Raw genomic sequence first — 21,116 nt, 5'->3', positions numbered from 1 at the left:
TTTTTAGCATATAGAAGATCAGAAAGAAACCTTTTGAATGGGCCTGATCCTGCCACCTTTACTCCCAGAAAAATAAGGGCAGTAGAATCACAACCTGTGTTGTACACTTGAAACTAAAAGCCACAACAGACTTCTAGACCCTTTGTGCCAGCCTGGAGGGATTTTCTCTATCAAAGAATTGCCTCAAAAAGAGACGCTTATAATCAGCATCATCATCTAGATTGAGAGACTACCTTTGTAGCAATATAATGCAAGATTAACAGATGTTTTAGACTTCAGCTTTTGTATTGAACATTGCACTCTTTCGTGCCATTGGGAAAGAGGTGTCACAAAGCATCTCTAAGATTGTGCACCATTATTTACTGTCTGTCGCAGATGATGATGTTCTTCTACCTTATAATGTCAGCATGGTTTCCCTAAAGACTGGAAATGTGCCTGGAACTGCTACAGCTTCACAGGCCTCCATCCTGCAGAGAGGTACATACTTGCTTAATTTCACACGCTTTGGGTAGTTGCACAGACGTCAATACGACTACTCACAGTGTGTAAAGTTAATGAGGTGTATACATCTTTGCAGGATCAAGATCTTACCTTTGATCATCCACAGCGAAGGGACCTGAATCTGTAGTCCATCCTCAGGCAAGCTGGCCAGTGGGAGTTTTCAATGGGAGGCAAAAGGGCAGAATTTAACCCTAGTAGTTGTTCCAGAGAGTTTAAAATAAAAAAGCCTTTCTCTGGAATGCACAAGGATAATTAGAATAATGGGGAATTTTTAAAGAAACAGCTCTGATCGCATTGGCTGAGCTAGAAAAAAAGAAACAATGCAAAGCTTAAAGATATTTCACAAATGCATTTTAACACTCATTTGAGGTTACTGATGACTTTCAGAGGAAATGAAATGTCTGTTTCAGTAATGATGCCCTTCAGATGAATATGATCTTAAGGTTCCATGTAATTAATAATTCCCATTAAAATGAGGAAAAATCCATGCACAGCTACAAAATTTCTATTATTTCTTTCCATTTTCAACTGCCTTAAGGGGAAGTGGACTTCATGGAATGAATAACCTAATTAGAACTGAGAGGGAGGTTAAGAAATACCCTTTGAGACTATGCTCTTTGATAAATAACCACTTTCCCCCATTTTTCTTGTTGCAATTGCAGTGACACTCCCTTTATTTGCATTGTCAGTCTGTTGAAATCCCTGTTACCAAATTTTTTTAAATTGAATGAGAGAGGTAATTAAATACAAAAACTCTGTTAAAATAATTATAATTGACATTATTGGGAGACATTGGTGCTGAGCATCTCTCAGGATTAGGCCAGAGCGATAAGCTTCTGCCGATAGCTGGCTTTACGTTGACTCTAAAGGTGTGATCCTTTGGCCCGTCTCCTTTTTCACTGGGTGTAGTCATCCCATTCTGGTCCTTCTATCTACATGCACAAATCCACTGACAGAGAGCAGATGACAAATCAGCCATTTGCATGTGCATTATGTCACGCCACATATGCAAATGTAGGCATTCAGTTGCGCTTGGACCTTATGTCTCCTTTTTGAAAAGAGCATCACCCTTAATTAAATGTAAATTTGTCACAAGTTAGTGTAGAGTGACTTATTTGAAAATGGGTTCTTTCCCAAGGAATATGAATATGTTAACTTCCTGTTGTTTCTCATTGCAGAAGTAGACTGTGGCATTCCTCCACCAATACAACATGCTGAGCTAATGTCGAATCCCAGTTCGAGTCCTGGGAGTGTGGTGCAGTATTCATGTCAGAAGGGATTTGAATATGCTGGTGGAAACAATATTTCCGTTTGCACAGAAGAAGGTGTTTGGGTAAAAAGCACTTTAACATGCACAGGTAGAGTGTGAGCTACTCTAAGAACCAAAACTTTATTTTTATTTAGTAGCAGAATAAGGAGAAGAAAGTATCAAACCTGAGCTTTATTCTGTGAAAATCTCTCTTCTGCCCTTCATCAGATCTAAATTATTGTTTGTGGGCCCAGAATATGACACACAGTAGTTTGGAAAGACTTACAAAGGTTTATTTTTAATAAGGTGGAAAAGAGTGAAATAACACCCTCACCAATCTGTTTCCTTCTTGTTGAGAGGGTTCCACAGATTCTTTTGTTGCACTCTAGCTGCTATAAGGTAGGACAGAAAGTGTATTGATCCATACTTGCATATCTCAGATGCATTACTTTGAACCATACAAGAAAATGGTACAGTATAATAATGCATGTCAAGTAGTGTTATTGACACTATGAAATGTATAAGCCCCTTTGTTTTCAGTTTAAACCGTTTTTACCAAAAAATTCCCGGGTTTTACAAAAAATATTATTGTTTTTTCTGATTTTCACTCTATTTTGGTATCATTCAAATATATAAAAATATAACTTGTTTTATTAGGAAAATACAATACGTTACATGAGATACATGTATGACAGTAATACATTAGTCTGTGTATATGCAAAGCTGCCTTTGAAGTAAGGCTGTGTATTAGTCTAGAAGATACACACAATAAACAAACAGGTCCGCACACAAGCACTGAAGTGCGTGTGCCTCTGAACGTACTGATGAATCTCACATCCACCACGTACACATTTCAAGCTGTTAGCAGATAATGGTTTAAAGATTTGACACACTCAAATAGAAAGAAAATGAAAATCTGCATCAGAATACATTTCAGAACACGAGGAAGTATTCAAAAGTTTTAAAAAATCATAAACAGGAGAAAAGGATGAAGTTGAGGGTATGCGCTGCAAATGGTGTGGCCCAATTATTAAATATAAATATTTATAGGCTAATAGTTCTAAGTCTACAACAGTAAACTGTTTGTTCAAATGAAAAGTATTATCTGGAGATTAAAGATCTATTGTTTTCTTAAACTCAGAGGTGGTGTTGTTGTGTTTTGAGTTCGGTTTTAGTTCTGCAGCAAACCACATTGATGAACGGAATTCAGAGCATTAATTCACTGGATACTTTTTTCTCCTATCTTTCTGTCCACCAAAATAAACCCCAATATTTAGCCAGAAAAATGATTAATAGTGTTTTGCACTGTTTTTGTTGTTGTGGTAATAAACACTGATACATTCCCGGGAAAAATTACATCAAATAAAAACTGAAAACAAAGGGCCCTAAAAATGTATCTTTTGTGAAGGGTGGGGAAAGGACCCATTGGATATTTTAGACTAAAACTTAAAATGCTTTGTTTTTCTCTTTCATTGATTGATGACCAATATTTAAAAGGTAAAAGGGCAAGAAGGAATAACAGAGTAGAAAGCATTTTCATTCACAGTGTGTATGTGTGTTAGAAATGTACCAACGTGTTTAAGTCACCCAGCGTACTTTGTTTCCAGTCTCCCTGGACATCCTCTCCGGATGCACAGTCACCCTGCTCTTTGCATGGCTCCGACTTTCAGCTGGGCTTCACAGTGCTGCTTTCACCTTTTGCTTTTTTGGACAATCAAAAATGGGATATTTTTAACTTGCTGAATTTGTTACAAGCAGCCGAAGTTAAATATCGTCCCAGTTTGCAAGCGAAGTGAGAATGGAACTGCTCTGTTACTCCTTTTTAAAATTAGTATTTGTTTCCAATCTCTGTAAAAGGGTTTGTGGAGGGGTGTGCGCGCACACGCATTTTGTGGAGAGGAGAAGGTGTGTGTGTGCGTGTGTTGTGAAGAGGTGTCCCTTCTGTTCCTATTGTTCTTTTCCAGACTTGGGGAAGAATTGGGAGGGAGTGGTTGGAGGGAGAGGGGTCCTGCCCCCCTCCCCATGCACCCAGTGACTTACCATCAGCTGCTGAGTTCACTCATGATTAGGGCCCTGCCAAATTCACAGTCTATTTTGGTCAATTTCACGGTCATAAGATTTTAAAAATCATAAATTTCATGATTTCAGCTATTTAAATCTAAAATTTCACGGTGTTGTAATTGTGGGGCTCCTGACCCAAAAAGAAGGTTATTGTAGGGGCCGGGGTTGAGGTACTGCTACTCTTACTTCAGCGCTGCTGCCTTCAGAGCTGGCCAACTGGAGAGCGGCGGCTGCTGCCCGGGATCCCAGCTCTGAAGGGAGAGCTGTCACTGGCGGCAGTGCAGAAGTAAGGGTGGCATGGTATAGTGTTGGCACCCTCACTTCTGCACTGCTGCTGGCGGGGTTCTGCCTTCAGAGCTGGGCACCGGCCAACAGCTGCTGCACTCCGTCAGCCCAGCTCTGAAGGCAGCACAGAAGTAAGGGTGGCAATACTGTGAACCCCCCCAAAATAACCTTGTGACCCTCCTGCAACTCCCTTTTGGGTCAGGACCTCCAGTCTGAGAAATGCTGGTGTGCCCATGAAATCTGTATAATATAGGGTAAAAGCACAAAAAAGACCAGATTTCACGGTCCCTGATGCATTTTTCATGGCCGTGAATTTGGTAGGGCCCTACTCATGATCTTGTTCTCAGAATCCCCCCTCCTGCCATTCTGTTTCATACCACTCCTTCGTTCCCTCCTGCTACCCCGGTCCCAGCCCCAGAGACCTTCCATCACATTGCTTCCTGTCACTTGCTCACCAGAGACCTGGTATGCTACCATATCCTTTCTGCAACCCTGGTCACAATACCAAGACACGCCCCCATAACGCCTTCTGGTCTGGCCGTCTTCCTTCACCCTGGTCCCAGAGAACTCCTGCATCTCTCTCCTAGATAGCTGTTATGAGTATCCAGAGACCATATTTGGCATCTGCTGGTACCAGTGTTCCCTCTAATTTTTTACATGCATGTGTATTTTGTTTATGTGCACCAATATGGAGGTGAGGGGATTGGGGTGTGGGACGGGGCTCAGGGCTGGGACAGAGGGTTGGGGTGCAGGGGGGGTGATGGTTCTGGCTGGGGGTGAAGGCTCCGGGGTGGGACCGGTGATGACGGGTTTGGGGTGTGGGAGGGGGCTCAGGGCTTGGGAAGAGAGTTAAAGTGTGTGGGGGTGAGTGGTCCAGCTGGGGGTGGGGGCTCTGGGGTGGGGTTGGGGATGAGGGGTTTGGGGTGCAGGCTGCCCCAGCATTGCTGTGGGGAGAGTGGATTCCCTCCAGCTCTCTCTCGCCGCAGCAGCTTGGGGGAGGGCCGCCTCTCCACAGCCGTGGCAGGGCTGGGCTGTGCCGGGCCGAGGGAGGGGTGCCTCTGCCCGGCTGAGGCAGTTTGGGCTGGGCCGGGCCAGGGGAGGGATGCCTCTCCCTGCCTGTGTGGCCCTTGATAGTGTGCTTTGTGGTGGTGCAGCTTAGGGGGGACTTAGACTGGTACTGATCATTACTATTTGATATTTGGATAAATCCAAAAATTATGGATTCCTCCGATCTTAATCAATTTACTTGTCTTTATCCAGAGAAAACAAAATCTAAGTGAAGTGTCCACTAAAAATAAGATCTTATCAGAATTTTAATAATAATGATGATTGATAGTTAGCCCTTACATAGGTGCTTTTCATCAGTAGATCTCAAAACGCTAGACATTTCATTTGACAACGATTAATATTATATTACTTAGAAATTCATAAATTAAACAGTTGTATATAAAATGAGAAGTAATTGGTTGGCAGTAAAGCAAGCAACCTCTGAGACAGAATCTATGAAAATCTATGAATCACTGGCTGCACTGTTACATTCATTGTTCCTGTACAGGGGAAAGTGTGCGTGTGGGCTCCCAGAGCAGTGCATAAAAAAGCTGAGGTCCTGCTACTAGGAAGTAAATCTGACTAGTAACACAGAGGAGAAAATCGCCATATGCAAAGCGCTGCGGAGCACAGACAGTGAACTGAAAAACTAGAGGAAATACAGTTTGTTCTTTGCTCTTGTGATTTTTAGAGCTCTAGGATGTTGATGGTAAGAAAAGTGATGTGAATTTTGAGCTGACTGTCCTTTTAACGGTCTCTTTTAAGGCGCACCTCAGATTGTTTCACTGCAACTTTGTGACAAAACTTTTCAAAATAGTGGCATAGTCTCGTAGGACCGTAAGCGGGGCACAGGCCCTTTGTGTCTGGAATGTTGAAAGAAAGGATGGCCCAGTGGTTAGGGTGTTAGCCTGGAACTTTAGAGACCTGAGGTCAATTCCTTGCTTGGCCAGAGACTCCCTTTGTGATCTTGGACATATTACTTAGCCTCTCTGTGCCTCAGTTTCCAATCTGTAAAATGGGATCATAGCACTTCCTTACCTTACAGGGAAGCAGTGATGATGAATACACTAAAGCTTATGAGGAGCTCAGATATTACAGGAATGGGAGTTAAACAGATACATGAGCGATAAATATATATTGGTATATCACCCACAGACTCCTGCCTCAGGACTGTTGTGCAAGGCACTGCACAAACACAGAGATGAACCTTGGACCTTGCCACAGAGAACTTGCAATCTAAGCCAACATACAAAGGGAGGAGTAGAAGGGCATATTTCTCAGAATATAGGGATTATTATGAACAAATATATTTTTTCTTTTTTAAAGTGTTTTATTACATAAATAAATATGAGCTGCAACCAAATGCCACATAATAATGCCATTTCTTGTAGGCATTGAAACAAAAATATGTTTTGAAGGATTTGCAGGAGAGAGGGTAGTTGTCTGATGGATCCTTTCGGGGAAAGATACTTCATGCTATCTGTATTGTACGTAGGATAAAACACTGTGCCGGAAGGGAACGGACACATTGCCACGGGGAAAAAACACTCGTATTCACGTAGAGGGCAGAAAGCATGATCAGATTTGAGGAAGTTTAGAAAAGTTACAAAGTACGAAAAGGGAAAAGGATATAAAAGGAAAAGGTTCATATAAAAATCAATCCTAGACATAATTCCTTCTAGTCTATTCAGTGGCAAAAAAGGGGGAGAAAGGGAAAAAACAAATGTTTGAAATTTCAAAAATGTTTTAGTTTTTGAAAACTAAAGCAAAAATTTCAAAGTGAACAGAAATTTTTGTTTTGTTATGAAATTTCACAATGTGAAGTTGAAACATGTTGACAAAAATGACATTTCCCTGTGAACATTTTTACTAAACCCTCTTTTTTAATGGGAAAACTTTAACCGGCGTTATCAATAGTGAGAATTCAAACAGAGAGACAAAGCATTTCATTTGTATGGGTTGTTTCTTAAATAAAAACCTTTGTCCCTGCCAGAACAAGGGGCTGCTATGATTTGACAAAAGCGCATTGTCCTGTTGGTGTGGCCATTCCTGTGTATCACCTGTGAGTCATCCATTTTGGAATCTGTCAAACATAATCAGCATTTTACCTTGGATTTTCCCTTCCAACAGAGACAGCTTCACTAACTGTGTCACTTCCCGCAATAGGACTCCATCAGAATCCTCTTTGATCCCTGAACCAGGCTTTCCTTCCCTGACAGTTTCCTCCTGTGTACCCACTTTTGATGTCCTCACATGCTCCCTGATAGCCAGGCAAAGTCTTTGGTCCTAGCTGTAAGCCTACACCCTCTTAAACTGCAGGTAGGTGTTCTCTCCCCCGGCCTCCCTGCTGCACCCTAACAGCCCAGCTACTCTCCCCATTCTCACCTGCGGGTTTGCCTGACTGCTGGAATCCTTAAACATCTGCTATGTCTATTCCTGGTCACAGGGTGAGTTACCTTTTAAAGACTGAATAAAATATCACTAGTTGTATGTTTGCCTCTATCATTATAGCAAAGGGCTGGTGTGTAAACGTGGTCTATTTTCATGACAATTTTGCAAGGCTGTTGTCAGCGGTTTCTAACCCACAACGAAGGGGTTAGTTTTCCATATTCCTATTGAGATGCTTCTGTGAGCCTCTTGCTGCACACCTAATTTTTAGTCCCAGCTGTGTATAAATAATTCATCCTCATCAGTACGGAATCTAATTAGAAAAGGTGTCGCTCAGACCTGAGGGCACTGATTCGACACCCCCAGCTTTCTGGGAGTCCGACCCCCCGTCAAACACTTAGAATAATAATAGTGAGAGATTAAAAGGATCTGATTGGTCCAAGTTCTCATAAAGGGCTAATGTGAAACATTAAATCCAGACAGTTGATAATCTGATAACTCCTTTAGTGGCCTGGAAAATCACAGGTGGAATCTGCGTTTATGGGAGCCATTGTTTCTTAGATCAAAGAGAGAGGATCCAGCTATAACAAAAAACAAAACAGTCTTATCTTTTTGTTCAGCAGGCTACTTTAGCTTTTTATATTTGAAACCAAGTTAATAATTACAGAATTTCTGATTGCAGATATCAATTCTTAATGTCAGAAATCTCTTTCAGGTGGGGGGAGGCCAGGCATGGTAGGCCATGCAGTTCCAGCCCACCTAATCCAGTTCATTCTGACGCCATTACTTTTTGTATAATTAATATATCTTTCCATTGTGAACATGATCACAATTGCATCTCCTACTCCTGTTTTTGGTCATTTTGCTCCAACCTATGAATTACTTTGCCCCTGTTGTATTCTGGTAACGTTTTTAGACTGAAGGAAGTAGTAAATCATTAGCTCTCCCTCTGTTCCTTCCTACATGACTGCCTATAACTTTGCAATTTGTCTGTGAGCTATCCACACATTTAGTTTGTGGAGGGAGAAGTTAAGCTGAATTGTGGAAGTCCCCTTGCAACTTCATAGTTAGGGTTCTGTTGAAACTTTATAAGCAATAATTAATTAAACATGAAAATGCTCATAAACACTTCTCATTATATACTATAAAAAGTTATGGAGAATATATAGGCTGTATCCTTGTCAAATAAATACTGTCCATAAACACCGCCCACCCCATAAAAGAGGAGAGAACTATGGAGAAGAAAGTGTCTAGGTTCTATGGTAATAGGTGCACTAGAAAAGCTTGGATAGATGCTATCACTGAAACACTGTTTTCTGTAATTCTGATTATCTTCCCTGAACGTGTGTTCTACAAGGTAGTAGCAGATAGCATCTGTTGTGTATCATTTGCATATGTTGCTGCAATGAAAAAAGCAAAACAGAAGAAAAGGAGAAGAAAGTATTTGTTTTTCCTCTCTGTCCTAAATCCTGTGAATGTGTGGAAGTGGCTGAGGGAAAGCTGTCTTTATGCGTGAATTGAGTGTATGGATGTTCTTTTAGCTATTTTTTAGAAGGGAATGTAATGGAAGTGAAGTTTGTTTTGTGCAGGTGTTTCTGACTGCAATGGGCTACAGAATCTTTTACCGATAAGCCACAGATTCTGATCTGGCTCAGGTCAGTCATGGCCCTAAGTCGCTACCGTATGAGGGCTGGTTGGTGACACATATGAAAGGAGCTGGTGGTCTTAGGTACATTCCTGGTGGACTGTTCTCTGCATCACAAAACCATCAGTCACTACGAATGGCACTAGTTGGCAGTGTCATTGATGGTCTTAGCAGGCAGAGAACTCAAGGATTGCATTGATCAGGGAAACTGAACTACCCTCAGCTATGAAAGTGGTCCCCTTAGAGCAGTGGTTCTCAAACTTCATTGCACCATGACCCCCTTCTGACAACAAAAATTACTACACAACTCCAGGAGTGGGGACTGAGACTGAGACCCCCTGAGTCCTGCCACCCCAGGCTGTGGGGCCAGAACCGTGGGTGATATGGTTTGGGCATGGGCTTCAGACTTGCTGGGGCCCAGGGCTAACACCAGCCCTGGTGGGGTTGCAACCCACTTTGGGGTCCCGACCCACAGTTTGAGAACCCCTGTCTTAGAGCATGGCAGCTGAGGTGGTTACACTGGCACTATGCTTGCCCTGTAGGTGCAGGCAGTGTTTGAGTTGAAAGTAGGCGAGTGGAGAGAATGCTGATGTGCCCAGGGTGGACGTTTATCTGTCTGAAGACTCAGCCTTTCCACTGCGTTCAGGGGTGCTGGAACAGTTCGTATAGTGGGGGTGCTGAGAGCCATTGAACCAAACTGTAAACCCTGTGTATGATGGAAACCACTTCAAGCCAGAGGATGAGGCCATGGGTGGCAGGTATAATAGGCCAGAGGAGGCTCAGCGGGGTTTGGGTCCAGTTGTGGGGTTTGGCGGTGAAGTTTTTGCTTTATTATGCCCCATGCAAGTTCCTGGATGGCTGAGTAGCACATGCCGCCTCCTCAGCCATCCCAGAACCTGCCTGGGCATATCAAAACGTCTTCTACAGATGCTTTTCCCCTGGACAGTGGGTGGGTTGGGTCCAGGGAGGGGAGGCATGGCACGGCTGCAGCCAGCCCCGGGCTTCTCCAGGCAGGGGCGGCTCAGGCTTCGGATGGTCCAGCCTGGGGCTCTTCTGGGCGGCGGGGGCAGGAGGCTTGGGGTCTGGCCGTGGGACGGGAGGCAGGGGGTCTTGTGGCTCCGGCCATGAGGAGGGCACGGGTGAAAGGGGCGGAGCTGGAAGCTCCACCCACCACCCATGGGTGTGGCAGCACTCCTAGTTCCAGCACCTATGCCTGGGTTGACCATATTTGGTATGAAAGTTCCTCCCTGTGCGCTGGTTTAAAGTGAGCTCTCTGCTTTCTGCCAGAGAATTTAAAAAGTGCTGGAAAATGAATAGATAAGATCCTAGCCTTAGAGTCATTTCCTTCTTTGTTTCTCTTGTTCTCACCCCATTTCTTTTCTTCCAGCTCCCAATTTCATCTTCAGGTCATTTTTCTCCTTCCTTTTGTTTTTCTCCCTCTTATCTCTTCCCACCAGCTCCCTTCCCTGGCTTTTACCAGCCTTTGTGACACTTCCCCTCTTTTCCCTCTTCCTGTATTCTCTCATGACTGCTGACTCCTCCAGCACTTCCCTCCATGCCCTTGCCCTGGTCCCCATCCCTTTACCTCCTGTTTTCCGAAATCTTCCACTTGAGGTGGATGTTGGGCTGGATGCAGTAGATATTAAGAGGTTTACAGTACCAGCTTTGCTTTTGAACTTGAATTTTATGGAACAACAGTGTCATCCAGTGGCCTTCTACATTAAGGACAAGTTCAAGTTCCTTTTCTTAAACTAAAGGAAATAATTCCTTTCAACTTCTCCTATTTCATATGGAAGTCTTGAGTTGAAGTGGATATTAAGCATGTTCAGTCCTTACTTACATGCTACAGCCTGCTATGTTTATTAATCACCGTACATACATAGTATACATTAGACAAGAGAGTAGATGCCTTAGTATCGCATGGTACTGGATAGTATATTTCTTACACCGATTAAACCTCAGTTCTTGTATAGTTGCACAGAAACAAGATGGCCATTAAGAGAGCACCTGCAGTATACAAGAGAAAGAGATGAAAAATACTGTCTTTTGAAAGCATACACAATTTGGTTATTTATTGCTGAATTAGAATAGGGCTTGGATTTTCTATGGATTGTTATGATCTTTTGGATAAAATTATACTTGAATACAGCTGCATAAAAAGGTTTCCTGCCTAATGTTTGGTTAGTTTTTCAGAGAATTTCAGTCACCTTATCTAAAAAAGACATCACAAATAGAAAACGCTCAATAAAGGGAAATGACCGTGGCTAATGGGTTGGGTGTTTTCAGAGCAGACAAAAGCAGTAACTTCTATACAAGGAGAGATTTTAAAAGAAGGGATTATTTAATCTGAAAAGAAGAAATGGATGAGGAGATTTAGTAGAGGAATATAAAAATAACAAATTGGTATAATGAAGGCTATTCAGACACTTGTGTTTAAGCTCTTGCATAAGAGAGAAACAAGGGGATGTACAAAATTATAAAATAATGTATTGGGGGGACTGCACGGCTCAGGGAACTACTTGGTCAAAACAAAAACCAGGTATGGACTTAGGATCTCAGTACCCTACTATCTGAACCTCTAAATCTGGGGCTAGGAGTTGGGTAACGGACGTTCAGATAAGTGGGTCCAATTCTGGACCATCTGTAGTAATGGGATGCAGAATCTTTCAGCTCTAAATCACTGGTTTGAGCCTGGCTGAGATTGGTAGTGACCAAAATTTGCTGCTTGGATTGATATCCTCCTTGCAATGCATGGAATGACAAATTTGTCTGCAATTTAGCAAAGAGGACAAAGCTTGAATAGGCATGGAGACTAAATTGCTGTTCCATCTTAGCCCTGGTCTACACTACGGGGTTAGGTCGAATTTAGCCAAGTTAGGTAGATTTAAAAATGACTGCGTCCACGCAACCAACCCCGTTCTGTCGACCTAAAGGGTTCTTAAAATTGACTTCTGTACTCCTGCCCGACGAGCGGAGTAGCGCTAAAATCGATCTTGCTGGGTCGAATTTGGGTAGTGCGGATGCAAATCGACAGTGTTGGCCTCCAGGAGCTATCCCAGAGTGCTCCATTGTGACTGCTCTGGACAGCACTTTGAACTCTGATGCACTAGCCAGGTACACAGGAAAAGCCCCGGGAACTTTCAAATTTAATTTCCTGTTTGGTCAGCGTGGCAAACTCAGCAGCACAGGTGGACCATGCAGTCCCCCCAGAATCGTAGCGCGTAGAATATTTCTGCGCTCCCCCTATCATCTCTGTCTCTGAGGTTATCGCAGATTAGAAGGCGAAAAAAACGCACTCGTGATGACGTCTTTTCTGAGCTCATGCAGTCCTCTCGCACTGATAGGGCACAGCTTAATGCATGGAGGCATTCAGTGGCAGAGACCAGGAAATAATTAAGTGAGCACGAAGAGCAGAGGCAGGACGTGATGCTGAGGCTAATGGGTAGCAAACGGACATGATGAAGTGTCTGTTGGGGGAGCAAATGGACATGATGAAGGGTCTGTTGGAGCTGCAGGAAAGCCAACAAGAGCACAGACCCCTGTATAACCGCCAACCCTCCTCCCCATGTTCCATAGCCTCCTCACCCAGATGCCCAAGAACGTGGGGGGGGGGGGAGGGCTCCGGGCACCCAGCCACTCCACTCCAGAGGATGGCCCAAGCAACAGAAGGCTGTCACTCAAACAGTTTGATTTTTAGTGTGGCTACAATAAGCAATGTGGCCTTGTCCTTCCGTCCTCCCCCACCCCACCCAGGCTACCTTGTCAGTTATCTCATTTTTTTTAATTAATAAAGAAAGAATGCATGGGTTCAAAACAATAGTTACTTTATTTTGAAGGGGGGAGGGTGGTTTATTTACAGGGAATTAAAATCAACAAAGGGGGCGGGTTTGTATCAAGGAGAAATACAAACAACTGTCACACCGAAGCCTGGCCAGTCATGAAACTGGTTTTCAAAGCCTCTCTGATGCGCAGCGTGCCTTGCTGTGCTCTTCTAATTGCCCTGGTGTCTGGCTGCTCAAAATCGGATGCCAGGCGATTTGTCTCAACCTCTCACCCCGCTATAAACGTTTTCCCCCTTACTCTCACAGATATTATGGAGCTCACAGCAAGCAGCAATAACAATGGGAATGTTGGTTGCACTGAGGTCTGACTAACAGCGCCAGCGCGCTTTTAAATGTCCAAATGCACATTCTACCACCATTCTGCACTTGCTCAGCCTATAGTTGAACTGCTCCTTACTACAGTCCAGGCTTCATGAGCCATGGGAGCAAGGGGTAGGTGCGATCGCGCGGTGCTGCTGGCTGGGAGAGCAGCCTGAGGCAGAAGCCTCCAGCTCGCAGGAGAGCAGAGTTGCAGCAGAAGTGGTGGAGCTGTACACCAGGCCCTGGAAGTTGCTAGGAGCTGGGCAGAGAAGATGTTCCCAGTACCCCTGGCCAAGCTACATGTCCAACGAGGATGGCTACCAGTCCTATTGCACTGTCTGCTGCAACAGCAGCGGTGACGGTGAGCTGAGCGGGCTCCATGCTTGCCATGGTATGGCGTCTGCACGGGTAACCCAGGAAAAAAGGCACGAAATGATTGTTTGCCATTGTTTTCATGGAGGGAGGGGTTACTGACGACATGTACCCAAAACCACCCGCGACAAGGTTTTTTCCCCATCAGGCATTGGGAGCTTAACCCAGAATTCCAATGGCCAGCAGAGACTGCGGGAACTGTGGGATAGCTACCCACAGTGCACCGCTCCGTAAGTCAATGCTAGCCACAGTAGTGAGGATGCACGCCACCGACTTAATGCTCTTAGTGTGGACATACGCAATCAACTGTATAAAATCAAATTCTAAAAATCGACTTCTATAAAATTGACCTAATTTTGTAGTGTAGACATACCCTTAGTTATAGAGTTATTGGGGGGAAGAGTATACTGGTGGGGAAACTTGCATTACTGCTGCTCATGCTGTCCTATGCTCAGGCCAGTCTGTGGCTTAAAGAGAGGACTACTATTTCCTGGGCTGTCATCCCAGCATCTTTAAAATACAGGGAATTTCAGTTTTTTAAATAGAATAATTAATTATTCTTTGTGAAATGGCAACAAACAATTAAAAGGAAACACTTTACTACACGGTGAATAACTAACCTGTGGAACTCAGTGCTGGATGATCTAAGCGAAGTGTGGCTCAATGATAACATAAGAATGACCATACTGGGTCAGACCAGTGGTCTGTCTAGCTCAGTATCCTGTCTTTCGACAAAAAGAAAAGGAGGACTTGTGGCACCTTAGAGACTAACAAATAAATTTGTTAGTCTCTAAGGTGCCACAAGTCCTGCTTTTCTTTTTGCGGATACAGACTAACACGGCTGCTACTCTGAAACCTGTCTTCCGACAGTGGCTGATTCCAGATGTTTCAGAGGGAATGAACAGAACAGGGCAATTTGAGTGATCCAGTCTCCATGAACTTTTTTTTTTTTTTTTTAAACCCAGTTCTAGTTTTGGCCTTCACAGCATCCCCATGCAAAGATCTAATCTGAATTTAAGGGAGGAAAAAGGTCCCATCCTAAACTCTCAGTTTCAGGGCTATGCATCACTAGGGATGGGAGAACATATTACCCCTAAATACATGTCTTGTTTAATGTGAATTGCATTAATTGTTCTTTTTATACCTTGGTTCTCTACGTAGATTATTATAGACTGATTTCACTTATCTTTTTCTAACCTGCCTTTTTTCCCTGTGATGATGAGATTTTCTTTACCCAAATGCTTGTATTTCTGAGCTAGTTTCCCATGTCCTCAGTACACACCACTGGTAATTAATGTGGTGAGGTTCCAAATGTAGTGTATATTAACTTTGGTTATTTGTTATTTCTGTATCTTTTCAGTTTATCTAGCATGACTTTCATTTTCCCTCTTCCCCCTACAGTGAAGGCAGCCATTGGGAATGTGTCTATATTTAATCAAACCTGTATGAAGTGGAGAAGGAGCACTAGAGAAACCAACTTGAAGACTGTGTATTTGGTAAGCAAGACAAGATGATCGGGGTTTCTCCATTACAGGACTGTCCCTTGCTACATTGGCAGTTTGGCTGAAAATGGTATTTTCCACACTGCATTCTGTTCACTTCTTCTCATGTAGTCCCCAGTTTGCGCTATTTCCTCCTTCCAAAAAATGTCCTTTTTGTGCTCATTTGAGTGCAGTGATGAAAGGAGATCAGATGGGCGGAAACTCCACAGGCAGAGAACGAGTGTTAGAGGCTCCAGTGTTAGAGGGCCCCTTGAAAGTGTGGCCTTCAAAGTCCGTAATTATTTGATGGGAGTTCTGGCAGTAATTATTTGGTGAAGTTACTGAAATGTTTGCAGCAGGAGGACTCCTGTGAAGCAGAAGCCAATGAATTAATATGGCAACAAACACACTGTAATGGACCCCAACATAGGGAGTCATTTTGAGGGCTGCGACACACCAGTCCCTGAGGTGTTTGGTAGTGTTCTGGGTATACCACACACTCAGTGCAAGAGCCATAGGTGCGCCAAGTGCTTCAGGTATTAGTCTTTGGTGGGTTTCAGTAAACACTTGCAGTCTTTATTTTTTGTCTTATATGTGCTTTTTATTATTATTATTTATTTTTTTTGCCATAAATAAACAGTGCAGTTACTCCTGGCTTTAAGATACATGTGTCATTTTTTATTTGTAACACACAACAGGTCCCAGTCAAGCCCCTAAGGGCAGTGCAGTACAGGAGCATCAAGTTGGTGCTCCTCAAGCCTAGTTCAGGAAATCTCCCCCCAGGTCGCCCCTCTGCCAGAGATAATCATGCACTAGCCTGCAGATCCCCCCCAGCCAGAGTTCAGTCCTTTTATCCAGCTCCTGTAATCTTGCTCAGGTCCATCCTCACAGCCCACTCCTGGTTATCCACCATCCACTGCTACCACTGGTGGCCCCCTTACCAGTGATAGGCTGCTTCTGAGATCAGCTGTCAACCCGCCAGTCCCTAAACTGCTTGGCCTTCTCTCCACGGTCAGCTCCAGGCTGTTGCCTCTAGCTCTTGCTCCCAGATGGACTCCGGCTCCCTTTCTCCAGAGTCCTGCTGGCTGAATGTTGCCCTGCGTGTCAACACAGTGTCTGGTAACAGGCCAGCAGGTTCATGTCAGTGTGAAAATGACGGAGAATAGAGCAACAACTTAATGAAAATAGCAGAGAATCTGTTAACAGGGTTGCACAATGGTTAATGCAACAGAATATAAGGAACAAATGGATTAACATAGTAAAAAAAGCAATCAATACGCCAAGACGAATATAGTTGCAAATACAGAATCGAATCCATGAGTAGAGTAGGGGACTTGTTGGTGGAGTAGAGATTTGCATTGCGTAGGGTAAGGTGATAGGATGGCGAGAGATGATAAAATGAAGAGAATATACTGATGGTTGCATGGCGTCACTGAAAACACACATGCTGACTGCAATACTCTCATTCATAAAATACCCAGCAAGTGCTATAGAACTGAAATTTTGGCTTTCTTTTGCTTCAAAAGTTTCACATACAAGGGCGAAGACGGCATCAGGAGGCATTTTTTCATGAAGCAGAGTTTAACTTCACAGCAGAGGAAGAGACTCCAGAGCTGTGTCTAGACCTACAGGCAGGCATGAACTACACTGTGACCATCACTGTAGTGTCTCCTGAGCCCTCAAGACCGGTCACTGTAACAATCAAGACAGCTGGTAAGTGCCATGCTGTTTGATTTACCTAGCTGTTAGCGTTAAGGGAAGGCAGCTCAAAGTAAATATGCTCATGTGGCTGATTCATTCTGGCTGTAGTCAAGTGGGTGAGGGATTGCCAATGTGGGGAGTAATGCATTTACTGGATTCGAAGCTCTAGATGAATCTAGATGACATGGTTGCTGGAGAGAAGGACCATAAAGTATGGTCAGGCCAAGTAGGACTTGAAAGGAAGGACCATGAGATATGGTCAGGCCAGTTAGTTGCTGGAGGGAAGCTGTGTGGGAGGGACCAAGAGGTATATGGTCAGAACTTCAGTTTTCTACTGTTGGGCATCATCCGAGGTGTACAGAAATACATTGTCTGTGGTGTGTTTTATTGCTTAAATGAAACTTGCCGTGTTTTTGTATTGGTAACTGTACATTGAATGTAAATATGAATGCAGAAGATGATACTACTGGAAAATATTTTCTGGTATAAACATATATTTTTAAAAAGATTTTAAAAAACAAGATAAAATGCAATTGAATTAAGGGAAAAAAATTACTTAGAATAGCAAGGTGTAGTTTGGGTCCAACATTGTTCTCTCTGTGTGTGCTTGGCTCTCCTATTCTTAATAGTGAGACATAAGTGCATAAAACCAGAGCAGAATATCAGAGTTGAAATCCACCATACAGGCCTGAGGGGAACATTTAGAGACTATAGAGGCAATGTGACCCACTGGAGAGAGCACAGGTCTGGGACCCAGCCCTGCCATTGACCTGCTGTGTGACCTTGTTACTTTGCTGCTTAGTGCCTCACTTTCCCCTGCGGCCCTTCATCTGTCTTGTCTGTTTGGATTGTCATCTCTTCAGTGCAGGAGCGCCCTCGTATAGTGTGTTAGTACCATGCATAGCACAGAGGAGCTTCTAACTGCTACTGCAAATAATCAATTATAAACAACAAGAACATCAGTTTAGCTTTTAAATGCAATAAGGAGGAATTGTACCTCGGTGTAGGGGCAATGTTTTTTGAGAGCCTATGACTTTTTCTTTTCTTCTGTTCTGTAGAAGAGGAAGGATTCGGCAATGTTTCAGTATTTAATGATACCTGTTTGAAATGGAGGAGACGTTCTGGAAGAATTGGGGTGAAGGAAACCTACCTCGTGAGTGAGACATGTAATTTTTATTAATAGCTGGAAAGAAAAGTAAGGTTTGGGCTGAAAGATTTTAGTGGAAGTTTTAATAATCCTAAAAAAAAAAAAAAATTGCTGTGAAAAAAGTAAGTAATTTGACCTGATTTTTAAACAGCTGTGTGAAGCTCTGAGTTTTTCTGAAGATCTTATTAAAAGTTTGTTTGGTTTATTTCTGTGATAGTTTCACATACAGGAACAACAGGGATACTTGTTGAAGTCCTCCCATGAAATGATGATTAACTTCACCACAGAGGAAGAGAACCCAGAGGTGTGCCTGCCTCTGCACCTGGGTGTAAACTACACTCTGACTATCACTGAGGCATCTACCAAGCTTGTGTTACAAATCCCCATAATGCTCCCAGCAACTGGTAAGTGCTGTTCTCCTGAACATTGTCTCATTGTTTCCTTGTACTCTTCCGTCTGTCAGGTATGCATCAGGTGTTTCTTGTCTTTTACTTGAGTTGTAAACTCTTTGGGGGCAGAGACTGTCTTTTGTTCTGTGTTTGTACAGCACCGATCACAATGGAGTCCTGGTCCTGGGGCTCCTAGGTGCCATAATCATACAAATAAATTATAATAATAAGAGTAGTAGGTTAAGTTTCTAGAGCAGTGACTGTGTATAATAACAGGCTTACTTGGTTTGAATTCTGACTATTCCAGTGAGAGACATTTGAGGTTTGAAGAAGACACGTAGAGGAGCAAATCTATGAGGCAATCAGTCTTAAATAGTCAAATTAAGGGAGTAAGTTCCTCTCTTATTGCTCCTTCTCAAAACCCATCAGAGTTACTGGAAGATGTGCAGGGGCATTAAGAGGATATCTAATTGTCTTGTCTAAATTAGGGATAAATACCGTACGGTCTGTATTCTGGCAAAATGCCCATTGACAGCCGTGAGAGATTTGCTTGACAAAGTACTGGAAGATTTGTTCTTTTTGATTTGCATTTTTTTTGGGGTATAAAACATCTTTTTACATGATATGCAAAATATCCTGTGAATTTACAATGCTGTAGAAGTGTGACTGTTCATAACAACGCGTCACTAAGTATATAGCCTTGTGAGAAGAAAGATGAAAAGGATGCTTTAAAAAACAAACAAGAATGAAAGAATGAATGAACCTAGACCGCAAGCACTGTTTCAAGTCTAGACATCATCCTGTGAACCTTCCTAAAGTGATTTAGTAAAAGTTGTTTTCTTTAAAGTTTCATAGGCCTCTTTTTTCCCTTTTTTCAAATGTTCGTTGGGAATGCACCATTTCCTAATGCAGTTTTCCTTTTTTATTGCCATATAATTTGTGTTAACTGATGCATCCTCATATTGTAGAGCTGCTTCGTACACCAATTTAAAGATCTATAAACGAGTCAGTCTTGTGAGATCCAAAAATAGTCACTCTGCAGCTTGAGCTCAGAGAGCATCTCTCTGGTGGGTGTCAGTAGTTATAGATCAGACACGTTTGTTCTTGCTTTCCAGCTTCTAGAGGACAGTGTTGTTACATGTACACCCACACAATAGTGAAGTGCATTACCCTGAATATAGAAACACTTGCTCATTCCAGCATAGTATGCAAATGGCATACATACTGCACTAGCCGGAGTGCTCAAGGCAGAACTAGACTGCTTCCCAAAGCCTGTTCATACTGGGTGGGCCACCAATATCAGAAGGATCAAGTGTGAATGGAGAATCCTAAAACAAGATACCATTTAGATGAGCATGGTGTAAATGCTTAGATAGAAGTAGTGTCTTCTTCTTTTGATACGAATAGACTTTCATGTCCTTTTTCAGGACTTTCCAGCCAGTGGAAGTGAAACTGTCATACACTAAAAACCAAAACCTAACTAGCTTTGTTTTTGTTTTCATTATTCATGGCATTCTGTGCCAGATTGGTACTCAGCAAAATAATCTCTAGAGCTGTACTTGCTCCTTCACTTTGATCTCATATTCATAACTTCAGGAGTCTACAGAGTGGAATTAAAACATCCCTTCTATTTTTGCATGCCCTATTTTATCCCTTGTAAGAGGCACATCACAGAGCACATTAGAGAGGGTGAGATGAATGGTACTTAGAGCTTATTGTAAAGATAACAGCAGAAATTTCCCTTCGGTGTTTCTTTTTCTGCATGCAGGAGAGGAATTGCTCAGCAATGTGTCCATATTTAATGAAACCTGCGTGAAGTGGCAGAGAAAAGTTGCAAGAGCTGGGACAAAGGAAACATACACAGTAAGTGAGACACAATTTCTGTGTGTGCATGTGAGGGGGAATTTTGTAACTAATCTGGGCAGCTGAACAGTTCTGAATATTTGTTTAGCTGGGTCTGCTATAGTGTTGAATAAAGGGTAAATTGTTTCGCTCTTTCATTCTAGTAAGAACCATATAGCACTTTCAGTGAGGCTGGGTAAATGATTGAGGGGAAAAAATACATCCCCGTCATCAGGTTGGGTAAAGCGTTCACCAAACTTTGACTGAGGCCCTAATGCTTGAGCACACCTCTGTTGAAATATGAAAAGCTACAGGGAAATTAACAGCAGGTATAGTACCGTTAGATACTACAGTGTTGGGAGAGAGTCATTTGTTATATATTTTGTGTTGCAGAAGTGCCTAGGGGACCCAGTCATGGACCAGGGCCCCATTGTGCTAGGAGCTGTACAAACATATGACAATAATTTTAATCATTTTAGTAAGTGGGAAGAAATTAAGGCTCTGGTTCAGGAAATTATCCATATTCAGCAGAGCACTTAGACACATGCTTAAGTCCCATTGAAGTCACTGAGAGGCAAAGTGGCTTGTCTAAGGTCACACAACAAATTTGTGGCAGAGCCAGGAACAGAACCCATGTCTTCTAATTCCCAGTCCATGGCTCTGAGCACCAGATCGTATTTCCTGCCCCACATGGATGTTGGGAACTTTTGTTTTGAGCAATGAAGGAATATACTGAAATCTCTCATCCAGTTCAATAGATTAATCTAAAGAACTTGTTTTAGTGTGATTCATTTTATTTATGTGACTTTTTGAAAGGGGCTGTCTTTAGCTCGAGGTACTTCTGTACATATTTAAATATGCAAAAA

General features: G+C 42.9%; 1 protein-coding gene across 12 annotated transcripts in view; it reads left to right on the top strand.

The window, feature by feature from the left end:
• SUSD1 (sushi domain containing 1) overlaps window positions 1-21,116 on the top strand; it is a 102,264-nt gene that overhangs the window by 28,995 nt on the left and 52,153 nt on the right. For all 12 annotated transcript variants that reach the window (XR_006290865.1, XR_006290864.1, XR_006290863.1 and 9 more), the window contains 6 exons: window positions 1,680-1,859; window positions 15,092-15,186; window positions 16,698-16,884; window positions 17,931-18,025; window positions 18,237-18,423; window positions 20,177-20,271. Coding sequence is in view for 8 of the 12 variants with exons in the window: in XM_043546535.1 (XP_043402470.1) it covers window positions 1,680-1,859; window positions 15,092-15,186; window positions 16,698-16,884; window positions 17,931-18,025; window positions 18,237-18,423; window positions 20,177-20,271 (839 nt within the window). In the remaining 4 variants the exon portion in view is untranslated. The remainder of the gene's footprint in view (window positions 1-1,679; window positions 1,860-15,091; window positions 15,187-16,697; window positions 16,885-17,930; window positions 18,026-18,236; window positions 18,424-20,176; window positions 20,272-21,116) is intronic.

Source organism: Chelonia mydas, chromosome 5 (assembly GCF_015237465.2).
Source record: "Chelonia mydas isolate rCheMyd1 chromosome 5, rCheMyd1.pri.v2, whole genome shotgun sequence".
In the NCBI taxonomy this organism is placed as follows: Eukaryota; Metazoa; Chordata; order Testudines; family Cheloniidae; genus Chelonia; species Chelonia mydas.
The sequence above is the reverse complement of the archived record's forward strand: the minus strand, read 5'-3'. Positions and strand labels throughout refer to the sequence as shown.